Source organism: Perca flavescens, chromosome 20, assembly GCF_004354835.1.
Source record: "Perca flavescens isolate YP-PL-M2 chromosome 20, PFLA_1.0, whole genome shotgun sequence".
Classification (NCBI taxonomy): Eukaryota; Metazoa; Chordata; class Actinopteri; order Perciformes; family Percidae; genus Perca; species Perca flavescens.
In genome coordinates, this window is record NC_041350.1 from 10,314,504 (window position 1) to 10,339,308 (window position 24,805).

The window sequence follows — 24,805 nt, forward strand, 5'->3', positions numbered from 1 at the left end:
CCCTGAAGGGAACGCAATTAATTGGGAGATAGTTTGGGACATTTCAAATGTCCCCCCCCGCTTTGTATAAAACAGTGCTTGGTGTATTTTCTAGACATAGTTATGCTTGAGCTCTCTACAGCAAGGATTAACAAAGCCAAATCATCAACTATAGATCAAGAGTGGACTGGCCAGACAGATCACATTGAAATATATTGCTTCCTACATGTGTAAACCTGTAGACAGGTGGGTGGGTATTGATACTCATTTACTTTTAGGTGTTATTGTAGCCTACCTACAACATTCTGAAGCACCATGAGACAAAGAACCCTAACTGATGTTACGGTATTCTGCCTTGGCTTCTCTACGGCTTTTGAAGTTACGGCAAAGATGACACACAATTTTCACCCCAAAACAATAAAATGTCTCAAGATATTTGTCCACATGATAAAGCAGATCTTTAATGTTCCAATGAGGATTTGCTTAGATTTTTTTTTTTTTTTTAACCGTTCATTATTTAATGTGTACACACTGTACTACCCTGAGGGGGAGGGCTCATGTGGACAAGCGAGAGAGAGAGCGTGCAAGTATGGACACTAGTGTACTATATAGCAGCCATTGTCAACTGGCGGCCACATCCGGCCCGCCAAAGCTTTCAGTCCGTCCAGCAGAATAATCATGAATTCAGAAAATGTGAAGAGGGAAAAAATGCATTCTGGTATTTTGCATTTCAAGCTGATATGGCATATATTGATATTGTTGTTTTTGCTGATTCTGCCCGTCTGAAGTGCATCCCGACTAAAGCCTGAAGAAACCAGAGGTTTAATTACACTTTAGAATATAGTTTATTAACATATAAAATAATAAAAAAAACATGCTTTTACAATATTCAGCACAATGTTTTTGTTGAGAGCTCACATTACAAATTCACATTACGAGATGCCCCACTGGTCAACGGAGCAGTAGTGCCCTCTACTGGCAAAAGGCAGTAGAGGGCACAGTAGAGGCAACCGGCTTAATTTGCTCCTCGTCGCTTTTGTGAAATCCGAACCATTTTCACATAACTGACATTGTGTAACATTAACCCCTTTTAATCAACAATGTCTTCAGCTTGAGAGGATAACGCAAGTTCACGTTAATGTCCACCATCACTTTCGTTGCCCTACCTATTTTAACACACTTCCACACAACACCGGCAACAGACAAGTGCCCACAATAGGAAGTGGGCGTGCCCGGCAAGCTCAAAAGGCCAACTCTTGCAGTTATCGGGTTAATATGTACAAAGCTTATCATCATTATTAGGGGTGGGAATAACCCGAGGCTTCCATGATACGATATCATCACGATACTTATGTCATGATATATTATTGCGATTTTAATAATTCTGCGATATATTGCAATTTATTACTTTCCCAATTTCAAATTATGTCCCCAAAAGGAAACTTTGTCAACATCTGTTTTATTTAAAAATATGTATTTCTCGGTTTCACTTCAGTTTTATTGCTGCACAATGGGATTGTCAAGCAGACAAAGTGACCAACACATGTATAATAAAAGATCGATATTTGGCATCTCTATATCGATACAATATTGTCACGAAAAATTATCGCGATACCATGCTGTATCCCCACCCCTAATCGGTATCGGCCTGAATTTTATTGCGATCCCGTTCCAAGATCATTTTATAGCCCAGCCCTAGGTCCTACATAAATACTATTATCTGCCACAAAAAAAGAGTTTTGGTCATTTCAGAAACACTTTTGTCTGTGCTCTTCTCACTGATTTTAAAGTGAGTAGGGCTATTCTGGGAAAAGGTGATGCTGGGTTAATGGAGTAGAGATATTTTTTCAGTGCCTTTTTTGAAGTATATAATAAAGACACAAGGCTTAAGACGTCCATCTTAATATCTGATTTAATCTATAGGCTATATTCTGCACTGTCTGTGCAATCTGAATGGTCTATCATTTAGTAATGCAAATAAAAGCATTCAGTCAACAAAAAGATATCAACTCAGCCTCTCCTCAGACATACCATGATGTGATCCCCACTGCAGACATGGTTATAAGCACTCTGAGCCAGTGTGACAAATCTGGCTAATCACCAACTGTCAGGTCAAATTGCACTCCAATTCACAAAGGACTGAGAGTGTTAACAGAGTATGTTTAGGAGAGCCCTTAAACGTCAACAAAAACTCCAGTTCAGAAATCTCCACAGCAGGTGTGCCATGGGTTCTGTCCGTTCTTCAACCAATGCTGTGATTTGTTAGTCGTATTAGACTTCAGAAAAACACAACTACAAACAAAACCATTTAATGGTTTAATAAGATGATTGTCTCTCTCTAAACTAGCCATGTGAACGCTGCGATTGTTAATTGCTTAACATGTTTTGTTTTTTTTGTTCCTTCTTTGAAAATCATTTGTACTGTATTTTATAATTTATATTGCTGTGTTGGAGTGAATTGCAGGGAACAAGTTGAGACCTTATAGTGCATATGACTGATGCTGTGCTCTCTTGTTTTGAGTTTGCTCACATACTGTGTGAAGATCTGTCTTGAAGCCTCCAACAAAGCAAATTAACTATACATGATCACCCTCTGGCACAATTCATACTTTCACAATCTATAATGTATACAGACAACTTGTGTAGCTTTTGGTTTTTTTATAAATTTTGTACATAGATTCCCTTCTATGCCACGGAGGATTTGGTGACTTTATGCCTTCTGTATATCTTTGAGTTAAGTTGGCGGTTGTTAAGTTGATCGATTTGAAAAAAAAAAAAAAATATCCTGCTGGGAATTTTCACCCTCCAGGACGGTCCAGGGGCATGCTCTCCCAGAAGAAAATGTTGTACGTCTTATCAATCTGTGTACTTTTCAAGAGAAGTTTATGCTCTAGTAAACCATTCAATCTCAGATTGGTTTTATAGATATTATTATCCTGCGTAAGTGCAATTATCCACCATCTCTCGCGAAACAATGTCTGATCATTTTAATGAAATGAGCTGGTTTGACCATGGAGATGCAAAAAAAGTGTGCACTAGTCCAGTCTTGGCTACTAGGAACCAAGTGCACCTGTGAAGATTTTGAATGTCAAGCTCTATTGACACCCTAATATATTATTTTTTTTAAGATTATTTTTTTGGGGCATTTTAGGCCTTTATTTTGTCAGGACAGCTGAAGACATGAAAGGGGAAAGAGACGGAACGACATGCAGCAAAGGGCCACAGGTTGGATTCGATCCCGCGGCCGCTGCGTCGAAGAGTAAACCTCCATATATGGGCACATGCTCTACCAACTGAGCTTCCCGGGCGCCCACGCTAATTTTAAACGGGTGATAAAATGGCTCTTTCAAATATCACTTATGGCACCTTTTAACGGCTAGGCTGCCATGAAGAATATTCATCAGTCAAAGGTCACTTCATCACAGCGCTTTGTAAATGTAACAACTTGGGTCTCACAATTCTCGAAAAACTGATCCGACTTTAGCAGCTATGATTCATCCACATATTACAAACGAGCCTGACGGATGACCATGACTTGAATCTAAACCTCCCCAACCGTCTCACTACAACAAGAAAACTGGACATTTCAAGCTTCACAAATATGTGATGTATTGCTGAGCTGTTATAGTGGATTGCATTGGGTTGTCAGCTTTGCCCCCCTGGTTTGGCTGTAAGGTATAAGTAAAAAGAGGACACAATTTGACAACAGTCAGCACGATGAATATGATATGCTGTCACAAGATTTTAACTCTGTTCAGCTTTGAATATATTGCAAATAACGTGTTTCTGCAACGGCTGTGTGATTTGAATGTTGTCGGTGTTTTTTTTTTTTTTTTTTTTTTTTCCCATTGGAATAAAGACATTTTCACAGACTAAGGAGAATATGCGACCAGCGCGTGTGGTGTCTTAACGAGATTGTCATACAGGTGTCCCACAAGGCGGCTTTTATCCCCTCTATTGTTTTCAATCTACACAAATGAGATGAGCTTGCGAGACGGCACCATAGTGACTAGAATATGCTTTATGGTCCCATATGCCTGCACACCGTCACACATGGACAGGCTGGCAGAAGCACAGAGCTGATAAATGATAATCCCAAGAGCTGGTAACTTTTTCGGGGGCATCATTTCCCACTTCCCACACATTTTTACCACACTGGATTTCTTTCTTGAGGGCTTCATTACTAAATACTTGAAATATGCAACTACTTCATGAGGCCTGGTGGTTGTCAGTTGAGGTCATGGGTTGGTAGGTAATTTATTTTATTTTATTCACACACACGCTAATTTTAAACGTGTGTACTTTTTGTCATAATACCATAATTCAAATATTATAGTTCACTTGCCGTCAGCAAAAATGAGCCTTGGGTTTATGCTCTCTGGAAGAGAAAAGCCCACGACCCGGGTCCGCAGGCTCCCCAGAATGTCATTTTTCAGCTCGGCGGGGGCAAATGAGTACGTTGCTGTGCACGAAACAGCATCTCGAATGCGGATGGAGTCAGGGTATTTTGGGCTGTGGAGGGCACGGATTCTGGCTCTGGGGTGCACTTCAGTGCTAAATACCTGTTAAACTTCGTGAAGGATGTTTTCAAATGATTTTAAACCCAATCTCACAATTTTGGTTGACACGCTAGTGTTGCATCATTGTAAAAGAGAGAATAATATGTTGATATGCTAAGGACTGGACTAAAGTTAGACTTACTGTATATTACTTACTCTCCTTCTACACATTACATAGCCTATATACTGTGCATATTGTTTTCTTGCCACCTACTGGCAACTATTCAGAACACAACAAAAGTTACCAGTGCCTTTGTGACGACGATTGTCTTTGAGAACGACCGTGTAGCTGCCTCGTTTGTTAGCATTGCTGGAGGACAACAGGCCATTTGCATCGCAAGAGTGCTGTACAAAAACGGTGTTGTACAAAAAAAACGTAATTATAGTTTGCCTCAAACTTTGTATTTGTGTATTTATTTAATTTGTATTATTTCTTCTTTAAAATAAATTTGTCGCACATAAATTGACAGGGTCAGTTGGAAATCGCAACCAAACAAAATGTTTTTTTTTTTGCCAGATCACTTAATAAATCCGCGACTCCTCATACTAAGTAAAATCAAAGAAAAATGTGGCCTACTGGTAATGAGCTGTTTTAGGGCTTTAAATAAGGAAACCCATTAAAGCGCTTCCTGTCAATCCAGTCGTGTCTCATTAATGAAGCCAAGCCCAATTTTCCGTCAAATGCCATCATTATTTAAGCACCAAAGCAAGCATCACTTCACTGGTTTTAATTAGTTGCCCAGCAAATGTGATAGGTCTTTGAGCTCTATCGGATGTATTATCATTGTAGATTAGTATACATACGATATATAAAATAAAAGATAATTGTGCATGTTTTTCTCATAAAAAAACTGGAAGCAGTGTCTTCAGTTTCATGCCTATGGGTGGGCGTTTTCCATGGCAGCTGTGACTAACATCTGAGAGCCAGCGTTGCTAGGAGATGTACCGTCAACCTCCTTTGCATTACTGACCGGAGCATGTCCTACTGTATAGCCTATTGAATGTTGATTAGGAGTGTCACTTTTTTCAACTACTGATAGGTATTTTAAGAGCGTCCTCTGCTGGACCACAAGGCAAACTATTTAAAATGGTCTGTTGCGCTTATAGAAGTGGAAAACGAGTCATTACAGTTCAAACATATTAATTTTTATCCTTAAAAGGCCTATAATGTTCAATGATTCAAACTAGACTTGCTTTTTGTTCATGTCATTTTAACACCTGCTGAGTTATTGGCTATAAAATAGAGTAGCTCTACCTAGCATTAGCTGTCACTTTTTCATGGATCCAGTTGTGGTTTATGGCAAATGACCAAACAGTCAAACTCGTAGCAATGAGTAGTCCTAATATACTACGTGTTGTGATACAAATCACGTCACGGAGCAAAGAGTTAAAATCACAGTTGGGAATGAGTATCTGCTAAGAACCTCTTTGATACGAAGTGCACAATAAACTAGTTTTGCAATGTATTTTTGTAGCTATGTAGCAATTGGCTGGTAGCCAAATAAAATGTGAACAAAATATTTATTTTATTCCTGTTGAGTCAAACTCTTCAACAGAATAATTTAAAGTGTATGGCCTTGCAAGTGTTTATGGTTACATGAATGTCCAACCCTGACTTCTAAAAAATTACTTTCCCATATGAATAAAGTGCATTTTTTCTTCTTAAGTTTCAAAGGGAAATGTATTTTCTCCCAAATTACATTTGTTTCAACGCGTCCTTCAACTACTGACAAGCGTGCGTTGTGAAGCGGTTTGCAGTAACCAACCACTCTCATGGATGAAAGTGTTTGTTTGACCCATCCATCCACCCCAACCTCCTGTTGATGCGGACTCTACGCAGACTTTGATTAGAAATGTATTTGTGATGCATCAAGTACAAACATAATTCATAACAAAATAAGTTTCCCTCAAAACGCAATTGAGAATGCAGTTTAATTGTATGGGAAGGTAATTTTTGGGAGACAGGGCTGGAATGTGTGATTTAAAAAGATCAAAGACAACAAACGATCCGTTACATTAGAGTTACCTAGAGATTGAGCAGTGACCTAGTAAAAAGTAATGGTAGATTGTCCCTGGGACTGACTTATGCTGCCTTTGTGTGCCATCAAACGTTTAGACTTGTTTTGTGTCCCCTGAATGTATCTATTGTGCTGCTCAGCATCCATATTTCCACAAAGCTCCCCACCAGAAGCCTTAATTTACACTCGGTCTTCTTCTTTGGAAGGAACGGAGCGCGACCTTCATTCCAAAGTCTCTTAAAAGAGAATTGGTCGACCTCACTCATATATTGATTTACTTTTGTTCACCCACTCTGACCCCTTAAGAGTACATCCTCTATAAAAAGGTCAATCTTCTGCTCCTTTGCTACAGAAATCTGCCTGCGAAAGAACAACAAACTGACATTTGTATTTATCTTCTACTGATCATTGAAAATAAAACTCTGGATAAGCTAAGATAAGCTAAAATGCAATTGTAATGAAAATAAACATCATTCACTTCTGCATACGATAAGCAAATGCAAAGCATTGATAAAAGGGTTAAAAAGGCAAGGTACTCGTACATCGTGCACTACTTATTATCAACAGTGTTGTAGGAGGCATTTGATGATGCTTCAGCCAAAAGGGAAACCTAGAGTAAAACCTGCTTCACTATCAAATGGAAGAGGGGGTGGACACAATAGCTGAAATACAACAGAAGCATATTGCAATAAATCATATCTATGTGAAGCATCTAATCCCCATTTCTGGTGAGACTGTCAAAAACATGCTGATTCAAGTCTATAGTAACTTTTGAGGCCATTGCTTGGGGTGCATATGTATTGGACTGCATTATGCTGTATTTATGTTCCTGTTGAATGTGTTCACTTGTTGCATATTAAGCCATTTCCTAAATTTACATTCAAGTCACTTCAGTTAAACTGGCAATAGCTTTTCCATCGAACACAGTCCGCCCTTTCATTTGTTTGTCAGATCATCCATCAATTGTACAGTGGGGAAATAAGTATTTGACCCCTTGCTGATTTTGCAGGTTTGCCCACTTACAAAGAATGCAAAAATCTACAATTTTAATCATATGTACATTCTAACAGTGAAAGACAGAATCCCAAAGAAAATTCCAGAAAATCACATCATATGAATTTATTAAAATTGATAACCATCTGATGAGGAAAAACAAGTATTTGACCCCCTGGACAAACCGCATGTTAATATTTTGTAGAAAAGCCATTATTGGCCAGCACAGATGTCAAACGGTTTTTATAGTTGGTGACAAGGTTTGTGCACATTTCGGCAGGGATGTTGGCCCACCTCCCTGCAGACAGCCTCCAAATCATTCAGGTTCCGAGGTTGTCGCCTGGCAACTCGAATTTTAAGCTCCCTCCAAAGATTTTCAATCGGATTCAGGTCTGGAGACTGGCTAGGCCACTCCAGAACCTTGATGTGCTTCTTCTTCAGCCACTCTTTTGTTGCTTTGGCGGTGTGCTTAGGGTCGTTGTCGTGCTGAAACACCCATCCTCGACCCATCTTCAGCTCTCTCACTGAGGGAAGGAGATGTCGGTCCAGAATTCCACGATACATGGCCCCGTCCATCCTCCCCTCAATACGATGGAGTTGTCCTGTCCCCTTGGCTGAAAAGCACCCCCAAAGCATGATGTTGTCACCACCATGCTTGACGGTGGGGATGGTGTTCTTTGGGTTGTACTCGGTGTTCTTTGCCCTCCAAACACGACGAGTTGAGTAGAGGCCAAAAAGTTCTATTTTGGTCTCATCTGACCACATCACCTTCTTCCAGGCCTCTTCTGAGTCGTCCAGGTGGTGAATGGCGAACTTCATGCGGGCCTGTACATGTTTCTTCTTGAGCAGGGGGACCTTGCGTGCGCTGCAGGATTTCAATCCATGACGGCGTAGTGTGTTACCAACCGTTTCTTTTGTAACTGTGGTCCCAGCTGCCTTCAGTTGATTCATTGGTTCCCCCCTTGTGGTTTTGGGATGATTCCTCACCGTTCGCATGATCAGGGACACCCCACGAGGCAAGATCTTGTGTGGAGGCCCAGACCGAGGGAGGTTGGCGGTGGTGTGGTGCTTCTTCCATTTCCTGATAACTGCACCGACAGTTGATCTTTTCTCTCGAAGTTGCTTTCCGATTCTCTTGTAGCCCATTCCAGCCTTGTGCAGATCAACAATCTTGTCCCTGATGTCCGTAGAAAGCTCTTTGGTCTTGCCCATGGTAGTGATGTTGGATGCTGGTTGTTTGGGTGTTGACAGGTGTCTTTTATACAGGTAACGAGGTGAGGCAGGTGTATTTGATGTAGATAATTGGTTCGGATTGGGGCTGTGTCTTAAAGAAAGACTAACTGGCTTGTAGGAGCCAGAATACTTGCTGTTTGTCCAGGGGGTCAAATACTTGTTTTTCCTCATCAGATGGTTATCAATTTTAATAAATTCATATGATGTGATTTTCTGGAATTTTCTTTGGGATTCTGTCTTTCACTGTTAGAATGTACATATGATTAAAATTGTAGATTTTTGCATTCTTTGTAAGTGGGCAAACCTGCAAAATCAGCAAGGGGTCAAATACTTATTTCCCCCACTGTATTACCTCCTGTGACTCAAGTTTGAGGAATCTTGGGGAAATATTGGACTTCACGACTTCAATATTAAAAATTTCAAAACTTGAGGGAATTATGCATCTCACCGCTGTTATCGGTGCACCCCTAATTAAAAGTAGTCATAGTAATTTGCTTGTTCTGTAGACAAAGTCCAGGTTATTAATAAGAGTTACATAATGGTTTGGTTGTGTGACTTGAGGTGTTTGCAGGTAGTAGACAGAGCAGGGAAAAATCTGAATAATGCATGGAATTCTGCTGTTGTTGTTTACATGTATCCGTGGCACCTTCACCTACTCAGAGATAGTCGTAGTGTAAAGTGTGATGTGTGTGCTGTGTTCTTTTATGAGTTTGCTGTTGTCGACATATCTGTCCTCAAAGTGTCTCGTGCAAGTGTCAACTTTTGTTCATCCCTTTTCTTAAAAGGTAAATATATGAAATTCAAAGCATGCAATTCCTTTTTTTTTTTTTCTTCTATTACACAAAGGTTCACGCTTTCATAATGTCAAGCAAAACCAATTAACCCAAACCTACACCAGGAGAATGGGGTACACAAATGACACATTGAGAAAAGAGGATTAAAATGCCCACTGTGTACATAATTGCTCTGCTAGGCAAAATGTCAATGCTCTTCTCAATTCCAACAGACAAAATCTGGAATTGCTTTGCTGTACAATGAGGAGACCAACAATACCTACGACGTCTGCCTAAAATTGATCAAAGAAGTATTAACCATACAGAAACTGGATGTGGTTTGCACAAGTGGAAGTGAATCCCAAGTAAATGTAAGTGCGCCCGAGGGCTCCAGACTTGCATTGTAATTCATGCCACATATCTCCAGAATAATGTTTCAATGTTCACAATATCCTATTGCCAATAAAAAACTCCCACTTTCTAAAGCACAGAACTGTTGTACTGCGAAGACAGGCGACTGGCGGTCTGGGCTTAAGCATCAAAGTAAGCGGATATGTTTTGATTATGAAGGGACTAAAGTGGAAATGAAAAAGGCTTTGGGTTGCAGAGATGACTGTTTGTCTGAGAAAGCAGTTTTGGCAGCAGATTCCACCACCACTCCACAACGTTGATCCTCATCTTTCTCCCCTGCTTTTCAGGGAGGAGCGGAGCACAACGTGCCTGTGGTTATTTCTAAAATTTTCAAAGATCAAGTAGGTAAGAACGTGCTTTTCATTTTTCAATACTGCAGTGTGAATTTGGCAATGGTTTTCAGTACAGTGTGAAATGCCATTAATTAAGTTGAATATGGAAATGTCAGAAGATTGATGAAATTGATCCAATTTGGAAGGGGAGAGGAATAATTCAAATTTTGACATGTAATTTAGCATTCTTTTTTTCCGAGGTGAGAATTTTGATATAAATCTCAAAATCTGGGAAAATTTGTGCGAGAAGGAAGTAGTCAAAAATGAGAGCAGCAGAGCCTACTTATCCCATAATGCAATTAAGAAGCATCTTCCATTAGACCCTTCCATGCCTGAAAAATGCTTTTTTCAACCCCAGTTTGTAACACAGACTTCCTGTTAGAAACGTGTAGTCTCGACCCTGATGAAATCATCAGGGCTATTTCCTCAGACTTCGCAAAACTCCCTCCAGAGCTACAGAAGATATTGTACAACTGCGCGGACTGAGCAGTACTCCTCGTGACGAGTAAACTAAACTTCATGTGTAAAATCTGTGCCACTGCATGCTCCTTTTTTAATATGGAGCTGAAGTCAGGAGGTGTGTTGCCTAGCTTAGCATAAAGACTGAAAACATTTAGCCTGGCTCTCAAAAATATGCTTTCCTCTAACACGGACTCCGTTACTTGATTTGTCTTTGTTTAACTCGCTGTTTTCAAGGAGGTAACCTAGTTTGCTCTAAAAGAAAAACACAGAGGAAGTAAACAGTCGCCAGATTAGAAGAGTTATGCACCAATGCTGTTTGCTAGATGCAGGAGAAAATACTTGAATCATGTCTGTCAGTTAAATTGTAAGAACTGATGACATCTCACTATCCTGTTAGGATGCAATATCAGAGCATTGTGTGAGTGAATCATTCCTCTGTAATTTTTCCTTATTTGCCCACATCCCTCTTAATACCTTTTTTTGGGATACGAGAGAATCATGTCTTCATATCCCCGGGGACGTTAAGAGCCCCTTCCACAGAACTTTACAAATCTTTTCACAACAGCGCTTTCATTGTTTCCTCCCATGCCACTGCAAATGACTTTATATCCTGATTAGTTTCAAATTTCATGCTTTCGTGTGTTCTTTCTCTGAGCTGTAGGATGTTGCCAGAGATTAGCCAGACAGAGACACTGATTGCTATTCCCACCACATTACCATGTATGAAATGAGCAATTATTTTGTAATGTTTTCATTAACCTCTGACACTTGACAACTGACGCCTGCAGCTGATCAGACGGGGAAGCTATTCGTCGGGGACGCCGTGTTGCAGGTTGGTACATGAGTTTGTGACTTATTCCCTACGAGGTTGATTTGGGTCACTGCCAAGAGTGGCAACTTGTTGCATCTTAATTTCGACCCTCCTGTTTTAACGGATGTAATTTCATTTAGAAACTGGGAAGAGGGAGGGTGTTTTTAAAGTTTGAACTGTGATTTTTAATCAAATTCATCTTTTAATGTCTCTACTCCTTGTTTTGAAGAGATAATATTGGGCTCAAATATTTTCTTCTTGAATCATAACGCACTTTCAATTAAACTAAACAGATACCTCATTGTCAGATTCTGTGGTAGATTAATCATAAGGTCACCAACAAATAATAGCTTCTGTTCATCAGAATCATGATCAAAACCCAAAGTGTCTGGTATTTGGTCATGCTATTCATTTAATCTTTAAAAAAAAGTTAATTTGAATCTGTCTGGCAGGTTTATTGGGTGTGCTGTTTATCTAGAATATTAAGTAGATTCATTAGACAGCCAAGCAATATTAACACTCATATTAGAAGTTCTTCTGAATGATATTATGAAGTGAATTGCAATTGCTGCCACCTTTTGGATCACCACGGCTTCATATTTATTTGCAACGACTTTCAATTGTCACACAGCAGAATATTGCATCTATTTGCATACTATAAGTCATGGCAGCAGATCAGGTGGGTTTAGAAACTTATTTCAATATGAAACGATATCAATGTATAGCTGCTACAGTCCTTCATTTTCATTTTGTGTGTCGGTGCGTTTGTTTTGCATCTCTTTAGTGTGTTACTTTGCGTCTCTGGTGTGGTTGTTTTGTGCCTCTTCATGGTCATTTTGTGTGTCTGGTGTGGTCGTTTTGTGTCTCTTTTTGATTGATTTGCGTCTTTGTGGTTATTTTGTGTGCAGTAGTTATGCTTCTCTTTCTGCGTTGTTCGTCGTTTTGTGTGGACCTGGGGCCCGTTTCAGGAAGGAGGTTTAACAAACTCTGTCCATCCCTGAACTCAGAGTTGGTTTTCCCTGAGATGGGAAACTGAGTTTTCGGTTTCAGAACAGCTGATTTGCGTGGGTTCAATCAACTCAGAGTAGGTTGACTCAGAGTTTAGTGCATGCACCATCACTATAAAAAGGCAGCATGAATGGAGCCATGATACTTCGATTCACCATGGTAACAACCACAAACTGGTCGGCGGAAATACTCACGCACATACAGCAAGTTTGAACATATATTTCGTTAAAAAAGCAACACAGCGGCTGCTGCAAAAGAGAGAAGTTGCGTGGGAGTAAACTGCTGCTAGAGTAAATGTGTAAGTTCCAATATAGTGTATTAATATCATATTTAATCATAAGTATAATATTTCTGGTGAAATGGTATTGAACCTACAATCTATTTCATTTATGTGCAATCCTGCGGGCGAAAAAGTAGGCCTACTAATCCTGTTCTGAGGCTGCAGCACCATCATTAACAGAATTATAATTCATAATCTTTTATTTCCAAGGGTTTACATCATTCACCTGCAATACTGTGGAACTCCTTTTTAATGGCTCTTACTGGTTTGTTTCTAGGGAGCACTACAAAAACGTTTAAAACCGTGGCTTTACTAATATGCTCCGCATCGCCGTTTGCAAAAAAAACGTAATGCGACACAAAGAATCTGCTGGGATGTAGAGCATGTCCACAATGGGTGACTCTTTCTGAAACGGGCTGGAGTTACCCCTCTCTCTCAGGTTTGATTAACCTCCCTTTCTGAAACCGAAAACCCAGAGTTTACCCTCATCTCAGGGTTAACAAACTCAATTTTCACTAAACTTGCTTTCTGAAACGGACCCCAGCACCCAGTAGGCCCATTCAGTAGCGGTGTAATGGTCTCAGAAGTCACAGTTTGGTCCATGCCCCAGTTTAGGAGTCATTGTTTGCTGTGAGTTTGGTGCAGTGGAAAAAATGCTCGGTTTCTTTTCATTTATTTTAACAGACAGTAGTGCAAGTGTCAAGAGATAGAAAAAAGCCTCTTGCTGGGGACTGATGTAACATTACCAACTTGCAACTTTGGTAAACTATTTACATTATAAAAATAAGGAACGTTTTAAAATGCCTGTATTTCACTGTACAAACACTGAACAAACACTTTCCCAAAAGGCAATAGATCACAATAGGCTATACAACTGAAAAGCATCTCTTGAAATTGAAAACACAATATGGTTTGCTTTTTCCCGTCGCAGTGATTGGCACATTTGGGTGATGCGTTTCCATTCCCATACCCTCATACCCTACAACGCTGGAGCAACACACACACACCCCTAATCTTACCGTGGCGGTTTGGCGCCAATACACGATATCCGTAATCCATCCATGATACTAACAAGCCAACTATCTATTACCTTCTGACCCTGGTGGGGGGGCTACCAGGCGTTGCCAATCATATACTACCCCTGGCCACCCATCTGGCCGAAATGAGCATATAGTTGCTAAATTTCACACTTTCTCCACTATAAAATTACTTATTTGCTTTTCCACTCTCTCTGTTGGTTTCTTTAGGTCAATGGCATAAATGTCGAGCCTTGTACTCATGAGGAAGTGGTAAGTATATTAGTGATTAACTGTTGCAAAAATCCACTACCCTGCTCCATCCATCGATTGCTGTTCCATCCTCCCAGGTTTAACACCAAATCCCAGTGGCTATCAACAACACGGAGGTGCGCCTTAACAATCTGAGTTGTCATCTTGTCAGGAGGCTGTTTTCCTTTCGGCTTACCAAGTGACAAATGGAATTAAAAAAGGAGTAGATCAGTATCAAAAACTGCACAGGAATTGAGGATGCAAATATTTGGCATTTAGCTTCTTACTTTGTTAAATATTACACATGCTCAGGCTAAAGTAGGGCTACTACACAATGTTGGGAGAGGATAGTAAGGGATCTGATGGCAGATGTGCATTTAGGGTATGTAGAAGTGACCATGCATGTTAGATGTGACCGTTAGTGTTATTTTCTCGCTTTTCCAAGATGCACCGAACATGGACCGATGTAATATATTAATCCTGTAAACCTAACCATGCTTGAAAGCCTCTTTGAAAGTAGGACTCGACATGTTTGAGGACGCATTTTCTGTCACTTAGACATCAGATAATCAGACATTCAGAGCATAATTACTTTGTGGTGTGAGCTGTCACTTTGCTGCCGCCTGTCAGAAGAGAAACGCGGGCAATTCCGCCTTTTGATGATTTAAGTGAAGCAACTTCTGTCAGGCTTGAACTTCTGACTACATATTCTTTACTCCTCTTCTGTTATATTTGTGTACAGCTTGACATGAATGTGGCATGTTTCATTTATAAGATTACATTTTATCTTGCTGTATCACTCACAATCGTTCTCACTCTCTTGCTATCTATCTCAATCTCAATCTCTATCTCTCTTTCCCTCCCTCTCTCCTGTCAGGTTCACCTCTTGCGCACTGCAGGAGATGAGGTCACCATCACTGTTCGCTACCTGCGAGAAGTTCCATCATTTCTAAAACTGCCTCTAGGTAAGAGTCCTGTAGTTTGGATGCCATGCAATCTCACAATAAACTTCATTTCACGGAGCATTTTTAGCAATAAGGGAACACATTTATGGGAGATTGTCTTTTTGCGCACCTTGGCACTTTAAAACGGTTCAATAGATGAGCATTTATTTCAAGATAATAAATTGTTATGCTCAGTGTCCTGAGGCAAGCACTAACGTTAGAAACACCCAGAGCTGCTATCCCCCTGCTCCTGTATTTACCTCCAGCAGTTTGAAGAGATGAAATGACTCCGTCTACTGTAAAAAATAAGGGACGGAGCTGCCGGGCCTGAAAAGTGAAGCCAATGCGGAAGTGCCTTAAACCTGCATTTTGTCTATTTTCCAGCAGGGGGCGACTCCACTGGTTGTAAAAAGCAGTCTGATTGCATAGACGTCTATGAATAAATGACCCTATTTCTTACTTGATTTATTACCTCAGTAAACATTTTCATAACGAGTTTATGGTCTCAATGCTACTTTCGAGTCTTAAATACAGCATGATTTTCAAAACATACAGTATATATTGGATTTTACATGAATAGTTTAAAATTAGCTTTCTTTCTAAATGTCTGTATGCTAAATATGAAGCTACTGCTAGTAGACGGTTAGCATGGCTTACTCTAAAGACTGAAAGTGGGGGAAACAGCTAGCCTGACAATAACTCCTGCATCTTGTCATTTTTACACTTCAGTTTTATGGACGGATTAAACAAAACTGATGTGTTAGTTAGTGAGCTTTTAGGTGCTGATAGGTGGATTTTTAACTTTTGGACCAAGCTTGGCTAGCTCCCTTCTTAAAATCGGTATGCTAAGCTAACCAAACCAAACCCTGGCTCAAACTTCATTTCAAACGGAAGATATGAGAATGCTTCCTCATTCTTCTCATCTTACTCTCGCAAGAAAGCGAATACATGTATTTCAAAAAAATAAATAAAATCCTTTTAAACTCTTAGTGACATAGCCAAGACACACATGATAGGGTGCATCATAGAGCTTAGATCGGGCACAAAAAATCAAGCCCGACCCAACCCGAGCCCGTGCACGTTGTGTCCGAGCCTGGCCGGCCAGACACATTAACTGGAATTATGAGCCCGAGCCTGATTTCAACCCAACGCTTTTTTTAATACGTGGGCCGTTATAACGGACGTTCTCAACTACAATTCAAAGTTGTATGAACTGCAGAAATCTGTTTTAAAATGATCTCAATGAATAATACAACAAGACCGAAGCATGTAAACTGCGTTGTTTGTTTATTCAGAATGGAATGGATCCGAAGGAAGAAAAAAACAAAAACTAATTTCTCTGTGAGGGTTTGCCTTGCCCTCATATTTGGAGAAGACAAAGAGGACGTTGAAGGCTGACTGTCATCTTTCCTGCCATGGCGAGCCTGCTTCATGTGTCTGTTCATCATCCAAGTCCCTGTTTTATTTGCTGTCATAGGCGAGCAGCGTGCTGCGCTTAATGCACTCAACAAAGCCGACACATATGTTGTCCCTTCCCATGACTTTTTTTAAAATGGTTCCATACCTCAGACTTTCCTCCAAACTTGCTCAAAGGTAATTCTCCTGTTTTTCTTTTTTTCTTTACATCCTCAAGCTCCACAATACAGCCCAGCAGCCCCGGTGTGATGTGTGCGAGGGGAGGATACTCGCGCATGACACGTGTTGCATTTTGTAACTGTAGTCCAACTTGTGTAACTTTTTGGACTACAGTTACTGTCTATTTGTTACTTTTGGCCTAAATATAGCCCATATAGATATTTCTGATTATGGCATAGCTTTCTCTTGACCCAATTAGGCTAATAAAGTAATGAAAACTAAACTCTAGTGCATCATAGACACTTTACATCTGGGGCTTCATCTGTTCACAATCGTGTGTTACACACAAACATGCAGCTAAACCACCAATCATTTCTAATCTTATGAATTAGCTGCATGCACAAAGTGAATGAAGAACATGTAATTCAGTCTCCACCTGCAATCCTAATGGTCATTTTGTATCATTTACTGTACTTAATTATGAAGAGCCCACAGATGTAGAACAATAATACTAATATACAGTATGTACCTGAATATTTAAAGCTGATTTCATAAACCACCACAATCTCACAAATTCTGTGAGATATCCAGCCTTCATATCTTGTGGTTAAAATTCATAGGAATGCACCGGTGCAGAGACGCTCAGGTTTTGCTGTAGGGTGTTTGGCCAGTGAGTGATGTTTTGTTGCCTGAGAACAAAAAGGTTCAACGGTTCTAAGCCGCTCTTTGTTTCACCATGGCACAAATGACAAGCAGGAGATGGCCAGGAGCAGTCTGCGACACTTAACCGAGTGCGACCGAATCCGAAAGAAGGTCCTCTAATGCCAAGCTAATATCATATCAAAGAGTAGCATTGGTCTCTTTTGGATGCTGTCTGTGAGATTAAATGTATGGCTTAAAGACGGGGCAGCCGAGTAAAATCAATATCAAAACTTAACACTATGGTCTGTGTTTGAGGTCTAGGTACAGCGCTTGACTTATTTTCTTTGTTTCTGAAGGAAGGAAATATTAATGAAAACACGGCAGGAAGTTGGACTGAATGTTTAACCGTGATTCATCCAAAGCCTTGTTGTAAAGAACATGAATAATTCTCCTTGCTGTCTCAGGTTCTCCTGGGCCGTCCACTCACAGCCGAGTATCCTCTCCGTTGTTTGACAGTGGCTTACATTTAAATGGGAACGGAAACACGGTAAGAGAGATCCATTTGGTATTGCATGTATAATGTTTGAAAGTAGCCCCTTCACTCTGCAGTGTGTTTTGTCAGCATGGAGATTTCAGTGTGTGTGTGTGCAGTATGACGTATGATGTACTTCAACATAACATTGAGTCCATTAAGACTGTCTGAGCCATTCATGTTATCATTTATGTGCACATTACAAAACGACACCCAAACTAATTTGAGTACCTTACGTGTGGTTTCGAAGGCTAAGGTGAAAGAGCCGCTATCTCAAGCTGGCTCTTCAACTAAGAACGGTTAGCAGCTGTACGCGACGCATACATCATGGTAATCTAAATTCCAATAGAATGGTTCATCTCCATTTGGATCTATAGCACATAGTAACAGACAATTATAACCTTTATTTATTCACGGAGGTCCATTGAGAGCAAGCGCTCTTTTCCAATGATGCCCAGATTACAGCACAAATTAAAAGAGAAATGATCTAAAAAAATGACAATACAAATAAATAGGATCATAAAAATAAGCTGATCATAAAAGATTACCCAAATTACAATATGTAAAAAACAAAAACGCAATCACGAGATAAATGTGCCTGATTCTTGTCATTCCAGTGCAATCTTTAATGAGGAAATAATGACAATATCATATAATGAAAACCCTGTACACGGATGTCTGTCTGTCATTCGTGCTCATTAGAGCCCTTGCTAAAGTAAAGGAGGGCTGAAGTGATGCTGGGATTTCATGTGAGGGTCACAAAAGTAGCTAGCTAGAGGCACCAGCAGCACTATCGGCTGCTGTCTGAGCATCTGCCTCTCTTTGGACTGTGGCTCGTATAAATCCACTATGACTTTGACATGTTATTAAATGTAAAGTAATCCATAATGTCCTCTACACTACTATCGGCACCCATATTTTGGACAAACACCGTAATGAAACTTGTCTCAGCCAAACTCTCCCTCCCCTCTTGTTCTTCCACCCTCCACTGATGTCCAAATAGGTCAGAGGGTGATATAAAGAAACTAGAGTTATCCATTTTTCAAAAACATTAGTTGATTATGTTATCTACAAACTAACCCTGTTTTCATAGCTCTACACAAAAAGTAACAATACAGCAACAGAAATTCCTCCAATCAGCAGCTGGGCTTTCTCAGATCACAAGGAAGAACAAATGTCCAAAATCATTCATTTTTGTTCTCTGTTATTCTGCAAAACTTTTATTAGCTCCTTGAGCTTGCCTGATCTTAGAGTGGTGATGGCTGTGATTACAATGTGATTGTGACAACTCAACACCCGAAAACCGAACAAATTCAACTCTAGCTTCCAAAAACATACGATAAATGATCCGTAATGCTGCCCATTGTGGAGGAATGGCCCAGGTAACACTCCTAATCACCAACTATATCTATTAGTACATAGTTACAACTGTGTTGCAAATATCAAGAGCTAGAGCTCTTCTAACCAAACGTTGCATATCTTTTTTTTCCCACCACAATTGGCATGCAGGTTTTTTAAGCGCAGGTAAACACAAGGTGATGGACTCTTTTCTTATTGCAAGTAGACAGGTATGCCTTTCTGCTTTTTTTTCCTGGTGTGTATGACTAATTTTGAATGATATTGTAGCGCTGCTTGGGCAGAGACTGATGGAATTTGTGGCCGTGGTGACAGAAATTACCAGTGGCACATCATAGCGTCGCGCCGGAAAGCGGCAGAAAGTGTGTCCACCCCAAGCCTTTAGGAAGGGTGCCGGGCTTTAAATCCAATTTGACATAGTGGCCAAACCAGGCTATTGCAACTACCGTCACATGATGCCATGTCGCCCAAAAAGACTTTTCCCCATAGACTTGCATAGTGAATGAGACGTCAACCCCTTGTAAAATGACTCGTTTCACGGTCAGTTTGTTCAGTTCGGTCCGATAAAATTTGATAAGTCTAAATAAGCCGCACGGTTAAATCATGTTATTCCCATTTCAGTTAGCAAAGCGCTTAACTGAAAGTAGCAGACTCGTTCCGGCGAAAGTCTCCAATGCGCCTGCCCTATGGGCCACACAGTGCAGAAGCAGTGCCGATCATCTGGTTAGTTTTATACATGGCAGTTGAACTTTTTTGGCTTTTTTTTTTTTTTTTTTTTGCTGAGCAACTTTCATATGAATGAACGGGGCGCCGCCTCATACCCTGTATCCATTTCTCCTTATACATCCATGGTCCACCTGGGTGTCATGTTTTCACCACTGCTGATTGTAGCAGATAAATAGCTGTGACTATTTTTTCTCGGGAATGAATGCCGACTGTAACTTTTCCCATTTAAAGACAAAAGCAATATGTGAGTGCTTTTAATGGCCAGTGGAAAACGGGCTATACTTATAATGAATGTGTAGTAGTGGCAAAAAATGTAAAAGTTTTTTTTCTTTCTTCTTCAAGCCAATATTTCACCGTTTTGAATGGTAAGGCTTGAGAAAATTGCATATTAATATGATAATCTATAATGAAAGGAGTCAACGTAAAGACAGCATCTCTTGCTCATCATTTCACATGAATTATTCAGAGAACACACGAAGGACAGCAGGTGGCCACTTTAACCTTTCAAAGATAATCTAGATTTAAAGTGTTTCCATTTAAATCCCTTGCAGGAGCTGGAGGATGCAAAAATCCCTGGGACCTGGGCCATCACATTGTCTGTCTGCTTTTCTTTCAATTCCAGTATGTGCACTTGGTTTATCTGAGAAAGAAAATAGACCCTGAAATATGCTTACCTATGCAAAAAAAGTTTTGATTCAATGTGACGTAACCAGTCAGCAGACAGCAGGGATCTTTACAATTAATTCTATGGTTGAAGTTGAAGACTAGGTGGCTGACAAACACAATTAGACAGGATGTTTCCTCACCTCAGAAATAACGTTCAAGCAGTGAAAAACACAGGAAGAGGTGGCCTGCAGTTAGATTTTGCTCATGTCAAGTGAAATTCCTCCCAAATAAGGATTATGTGAGTAGTTGTTTTTAATTGCTTGTTGTGTTTTTTTTTTTTCTTCTTCTCCCAGTACAGGAACAGTTGTAAATTCACTTTAATGTTAAGACTATAATGATAGGAAGCCTCCAGACAAAGATTTGCAGCAAAGTAGGGCAACTCATAACTTATTTTCTTTGTCACCAAAATAAAAAAATGACCTTGCATTCTATTAAGCAATTCTGCATCATATGAAATAGTCTGTACTGGAAAGGGTCATTAAGCCTGAAGTTGAGCAATGGTTGGAATAGTAAATGACCTCAGACGTGCTACACAACTTCTGCACATTATGTATAGTAAAAAAGATGAACTGGGGGTACCTAATTTATTTCTTCAAGAGAACGTATGCTTTTAATAAAACAAAAAGGAAATTGACTTCAAAAGAGTCAATGACCATAAGATCAATTACAGTTACATAATGTTTCCTAACAAAATTATTAAATGTGCCTTGGAATAAAACTATACAGTATATAAAGTAAAACATAATACCATAGCATGTTAAAATAACTGGTGATTGAAATACTGCACTGTCCTTACAGTAAAGCCGCAGGTTTCACCCACTCAACAAAACCCAGGTCTTTCCTGAATGCAGGCTTACAATTAAATAATTTTTCATTTGAAGTGTTCCTTCTGTCCTCTTTGTCTTAGCCTCTCTCCATTGCACTTCTTCCCTGAATGGCTTAAGGTCAGCAGCAATATTTTTTTTGTTGCTGTCCTGAAAGGCTGAAAATAAGAAAAAATAATTGAAAACAGATTTTGAATGTGGAAGTGCAGAAAAAAAAGTTAACATAAAAAATTATATTGCACTACTAAATCCAGCAAACTCGGGGGCAGGATGAAAACTTTACAGATAAATATTTGTTCTTTTGAAAGACAACCATCCACTTAAACTTCTTAAAGCTACAGTATAGTGCGTAGAGGAATTCTAAGTAATGACAACAAAACTGTTGGCGCGTCCTCGTGATACAAGCTTTCCGTGATCGCACACCGCCCCCACCCCTCCACCACGCAGTTGCTAGTAGCCAAGGAGGAAACTGAGGATTATAAAAACATGGACTCTTCAGAAGAGGTAATTATCGTCACTCGATTTTCTGCACGCGAAAGTCACCGGACGACACCAGTTTCTGAACATAGCCATACTGAGAAATACAGAGAGAGAGAGTTGTGTGGGGCTGATAGTCTTAATTAGCTTTGTATCAACTCATTTGGTAATGGCTTGAATGTAACGGACCTCCATTAATATAAAAAGTTACGCACTAAAGCTTAAAGTTAGCATTTACATCTGAAAATACAAAAAACAATGTGTATTTAATTATATTAGTTTAGGCAGAACGTGCAAAGGTGACATTTAATAGTACAGATATCTGCAGGAAGTTTGAGTATTAAACCTTACACTACTTGGTTGTAATTTAAAAATAAGTCTGGTGTTATGATAGTGAAAACATTACACTCTATTTCAGCATCTGACATGCTAATGACTAACATTAGCCTAATACTAGCTGCCACACTCGCACAACTTAAGCATCATCCTCCTCTGTAGGTGATTGAAATTCACTAAGTCTTCAGTAGGCTCTCTCGACATTGAAAAGGCTGCTAGTTTTCCTTCTCATTGCACCCAGGACCGTTTACCTCCCAGAGTCATTTACGTGCAGTCAAATTATTATGTGTCATTTACCTCCTGAAGTATCATATTCAAGAAGTAGTGTTTGACTGATGTGAAGAACTCTGTGGCTTGAGTTCCTCTTTTCCAGTTTCCTCAGTTGAAGCAGGTGCTTTGTCAGTGTAATCCACTCTGACAGCCTGATAGTTTTCCATTTCCTGCCACCTCACCTACTTGCTGCAGCACTCCACTTGAGACATAACTAAAACATTTTGTCCTGGTTTGACATAAATGGAGCAAAGCATGACAATTTCTTCAGAAATGTAGTAATTACTGCATGGTGAGGAGCTGACAGGGGTCTGCATGCGACATGTTGTAGTTCAGCAATGATGTGCTTCACTTTGCGAAGGTAGACCGTTTTACTCTGCTGTTCACTGTTGACTACATTCATCCCAGAGGCTATTTTAATGCTCAGGTAATATGTTCTGCCATTTTGAATTCAGGGAAAAGCATGTGACTTTTTTTTAATGAACTACCTGTACTGTGTGTGTGTATAATGCTACAGGGGGCTGCATCAGATTGTTTGCAGTTGTCTGGAGGAGTTTGGGGATTTTGTGCTGACAGATGATCTTTAGCTGCAGGAATGATTCATTGTTTGATGGCGCTAAAGCTTCACTCATTTGATCCCTAGGCTTGTAACTCATTTGATAATGTGTAATGCATCTGTTCATTGAGTGCGGTGTGATTTGCATTTAAATGTGGCACTCTTCCAGCTATCAAAGCTTTTGTCAACCTATGGTTCCTTTTTGAATGCTTTTTGAAGCTCTGCCATCAGTACCAGAGGGATTTTGAACCATTGTAGAGGCATCTGAAATGCGTCACAATTGGGTGTTTTGGGCTGTGAAGCCACAATTCTACCAACTGTAATAATCATGGAATTAATGTTCTCTACCACACTTTTTCTAAAATTGTTAAGTTCTTAACCAACCACATGTGCTCTCGACAGCATTCTAGGCAACCCTACAAAATAACTGTTCTCTCTGCTAGGAATCTCTCTGCTCAGCATCATTAATAAATCTCTCGGTTCTGGTTTTGTACCCACTGCTTTTAAAACTGCAGTGGATACTCCAACGAAAAGACCTAACCTCTGACCTCGATCTAAGCAATTACAGACCAGATCTTGCCGTCATGGCCAAGCGGTTAGAAAAGGTGCTAGCCAACTCACAGCCTATCTATTCAGAAAGCATCTTCTTGATGAGTTTCAATCTGGGTTCAGATCCAAACACTGACCAAATGACTTCTTAAGTAACTGCCATGGATTCTGATCTTGTATCCTGCTATAACTAGATTTGACACAACTGCTCAGCTTAAGTCGCTGACTGTAAAGGCCACAAACCATGACAGAAATCTTGGTGTAGTCATGGACTCTGACCTATTTTTAACATCCACATTAAGACAGTTAAAAAAAAATCTGTTTATTATCCCCTCAAGAATATATCCAAAACTAAATGGCTTATGTCTCAAGAGGATTTAGAAAAAGTGTGCATGTGTTTATTGTTAGACTACTGTAACCCTGTCTTTACAGGTCTCAGATCAGAATGCTGCTGCGTTCTGAATCATATGCCACGCAAAGAATTTGCTTTAAAATTCTACTGTTGGTTTATAAAGCACTGAATGGTTTCGGACCAAAATACATTTCTGATCTGCTGCTCCGTTATGAACTGTCCAGACCTCTCAGGTTGTCTGGGACAGATCTGCTTACTGTCCCCAGAGTCGAAACTAAACACAAAGAAGCAGCATTCAATTTCTATGCACCACATATCTGGAGAAAAAAAAAAATTAAACATTTAAATTTAATTTAAACGTTTCATGCCTTTATATCTTATGTAAAGCACTTTAAATGAATTGCCTTGTTGAAATGTGCTATACAAATATATTTGCCCTGCCTTTATTCTTTCCGTACGTTCATGGACATGGGAAAAACATGTGGGAATCCCAGTTGGTGACGCGTTGTTGACAACTGACGAATGATGTAGGCGACTTTGGTTCACTGTTATTCCAAGGTGGCATGAACGCGCCATGAGTAAAGGATGTCCTCGCTGTTATACGGCCATCACCCATTATTTTGTTAGTTATATAAAGCCTTCAAGCCACTGAATATGAGAGCACGGAGTGGCCTATCAGACACAATATTAGCATAGTAGACTGCTAATGTAGGGATACAAGTGTTGGCCATTATAGTGATTGTGTATTGCTGAAAAGTGCATTCTAAAGTAATTTAAAGTCTTGCTTGCCACTATGTGTATTGCCACAACCAGAAAGTATCCATAACCATGTCACATTCACACATGTATTATTGCTACAAGCCAGGCATGTTA

At 39.9% G+C, this 24,805-nt stretch overlaps 1 protein-coding gene across 1 annotated transcript in view; it reads left to right on the forward strand.

The window, feature by feature from the left end:
- Positions 1 to 24,805, forward strand: part of sntg2 (syntrophin, gamma 2) — a 76,960-nt gene that overhangs the window by 16,864 nt on the left and 35,291 nt on the right. Inside the window, exons 2-8 of the mRNA XM_028565746.1 lie at positions 9,789 to 9,926; positions 10,042 to 10,098; positions 10,254 to 10,311; positions 11,549 to 11,592; positions 14,107 to 14,148; positions 15,005 to 15,092; positions 17,753 to 17,835. Of these exons, the coding sequence (XP_028421547.1) occupies positions 9,789 to 9,926; positions 10,042 to 10,098; positions 10,254 to 10,311; positions 11,549 to 11,592; positions 14,107 to 14,148; positions 15,005 to 15,092; positions 17,753 to 17,835 (510 nt within the window). The remainder of the gene's footprint in view (positions 1 to 9,788; positions 9,927 to 10,041; positions 10,099 to 10,253; positions 10,312 to 11,548; positions 11,593 to 14,106; positions 14,149 to 15,004; positions 15,093 to 17,752; positions 17,836 to 24,805) is intronic.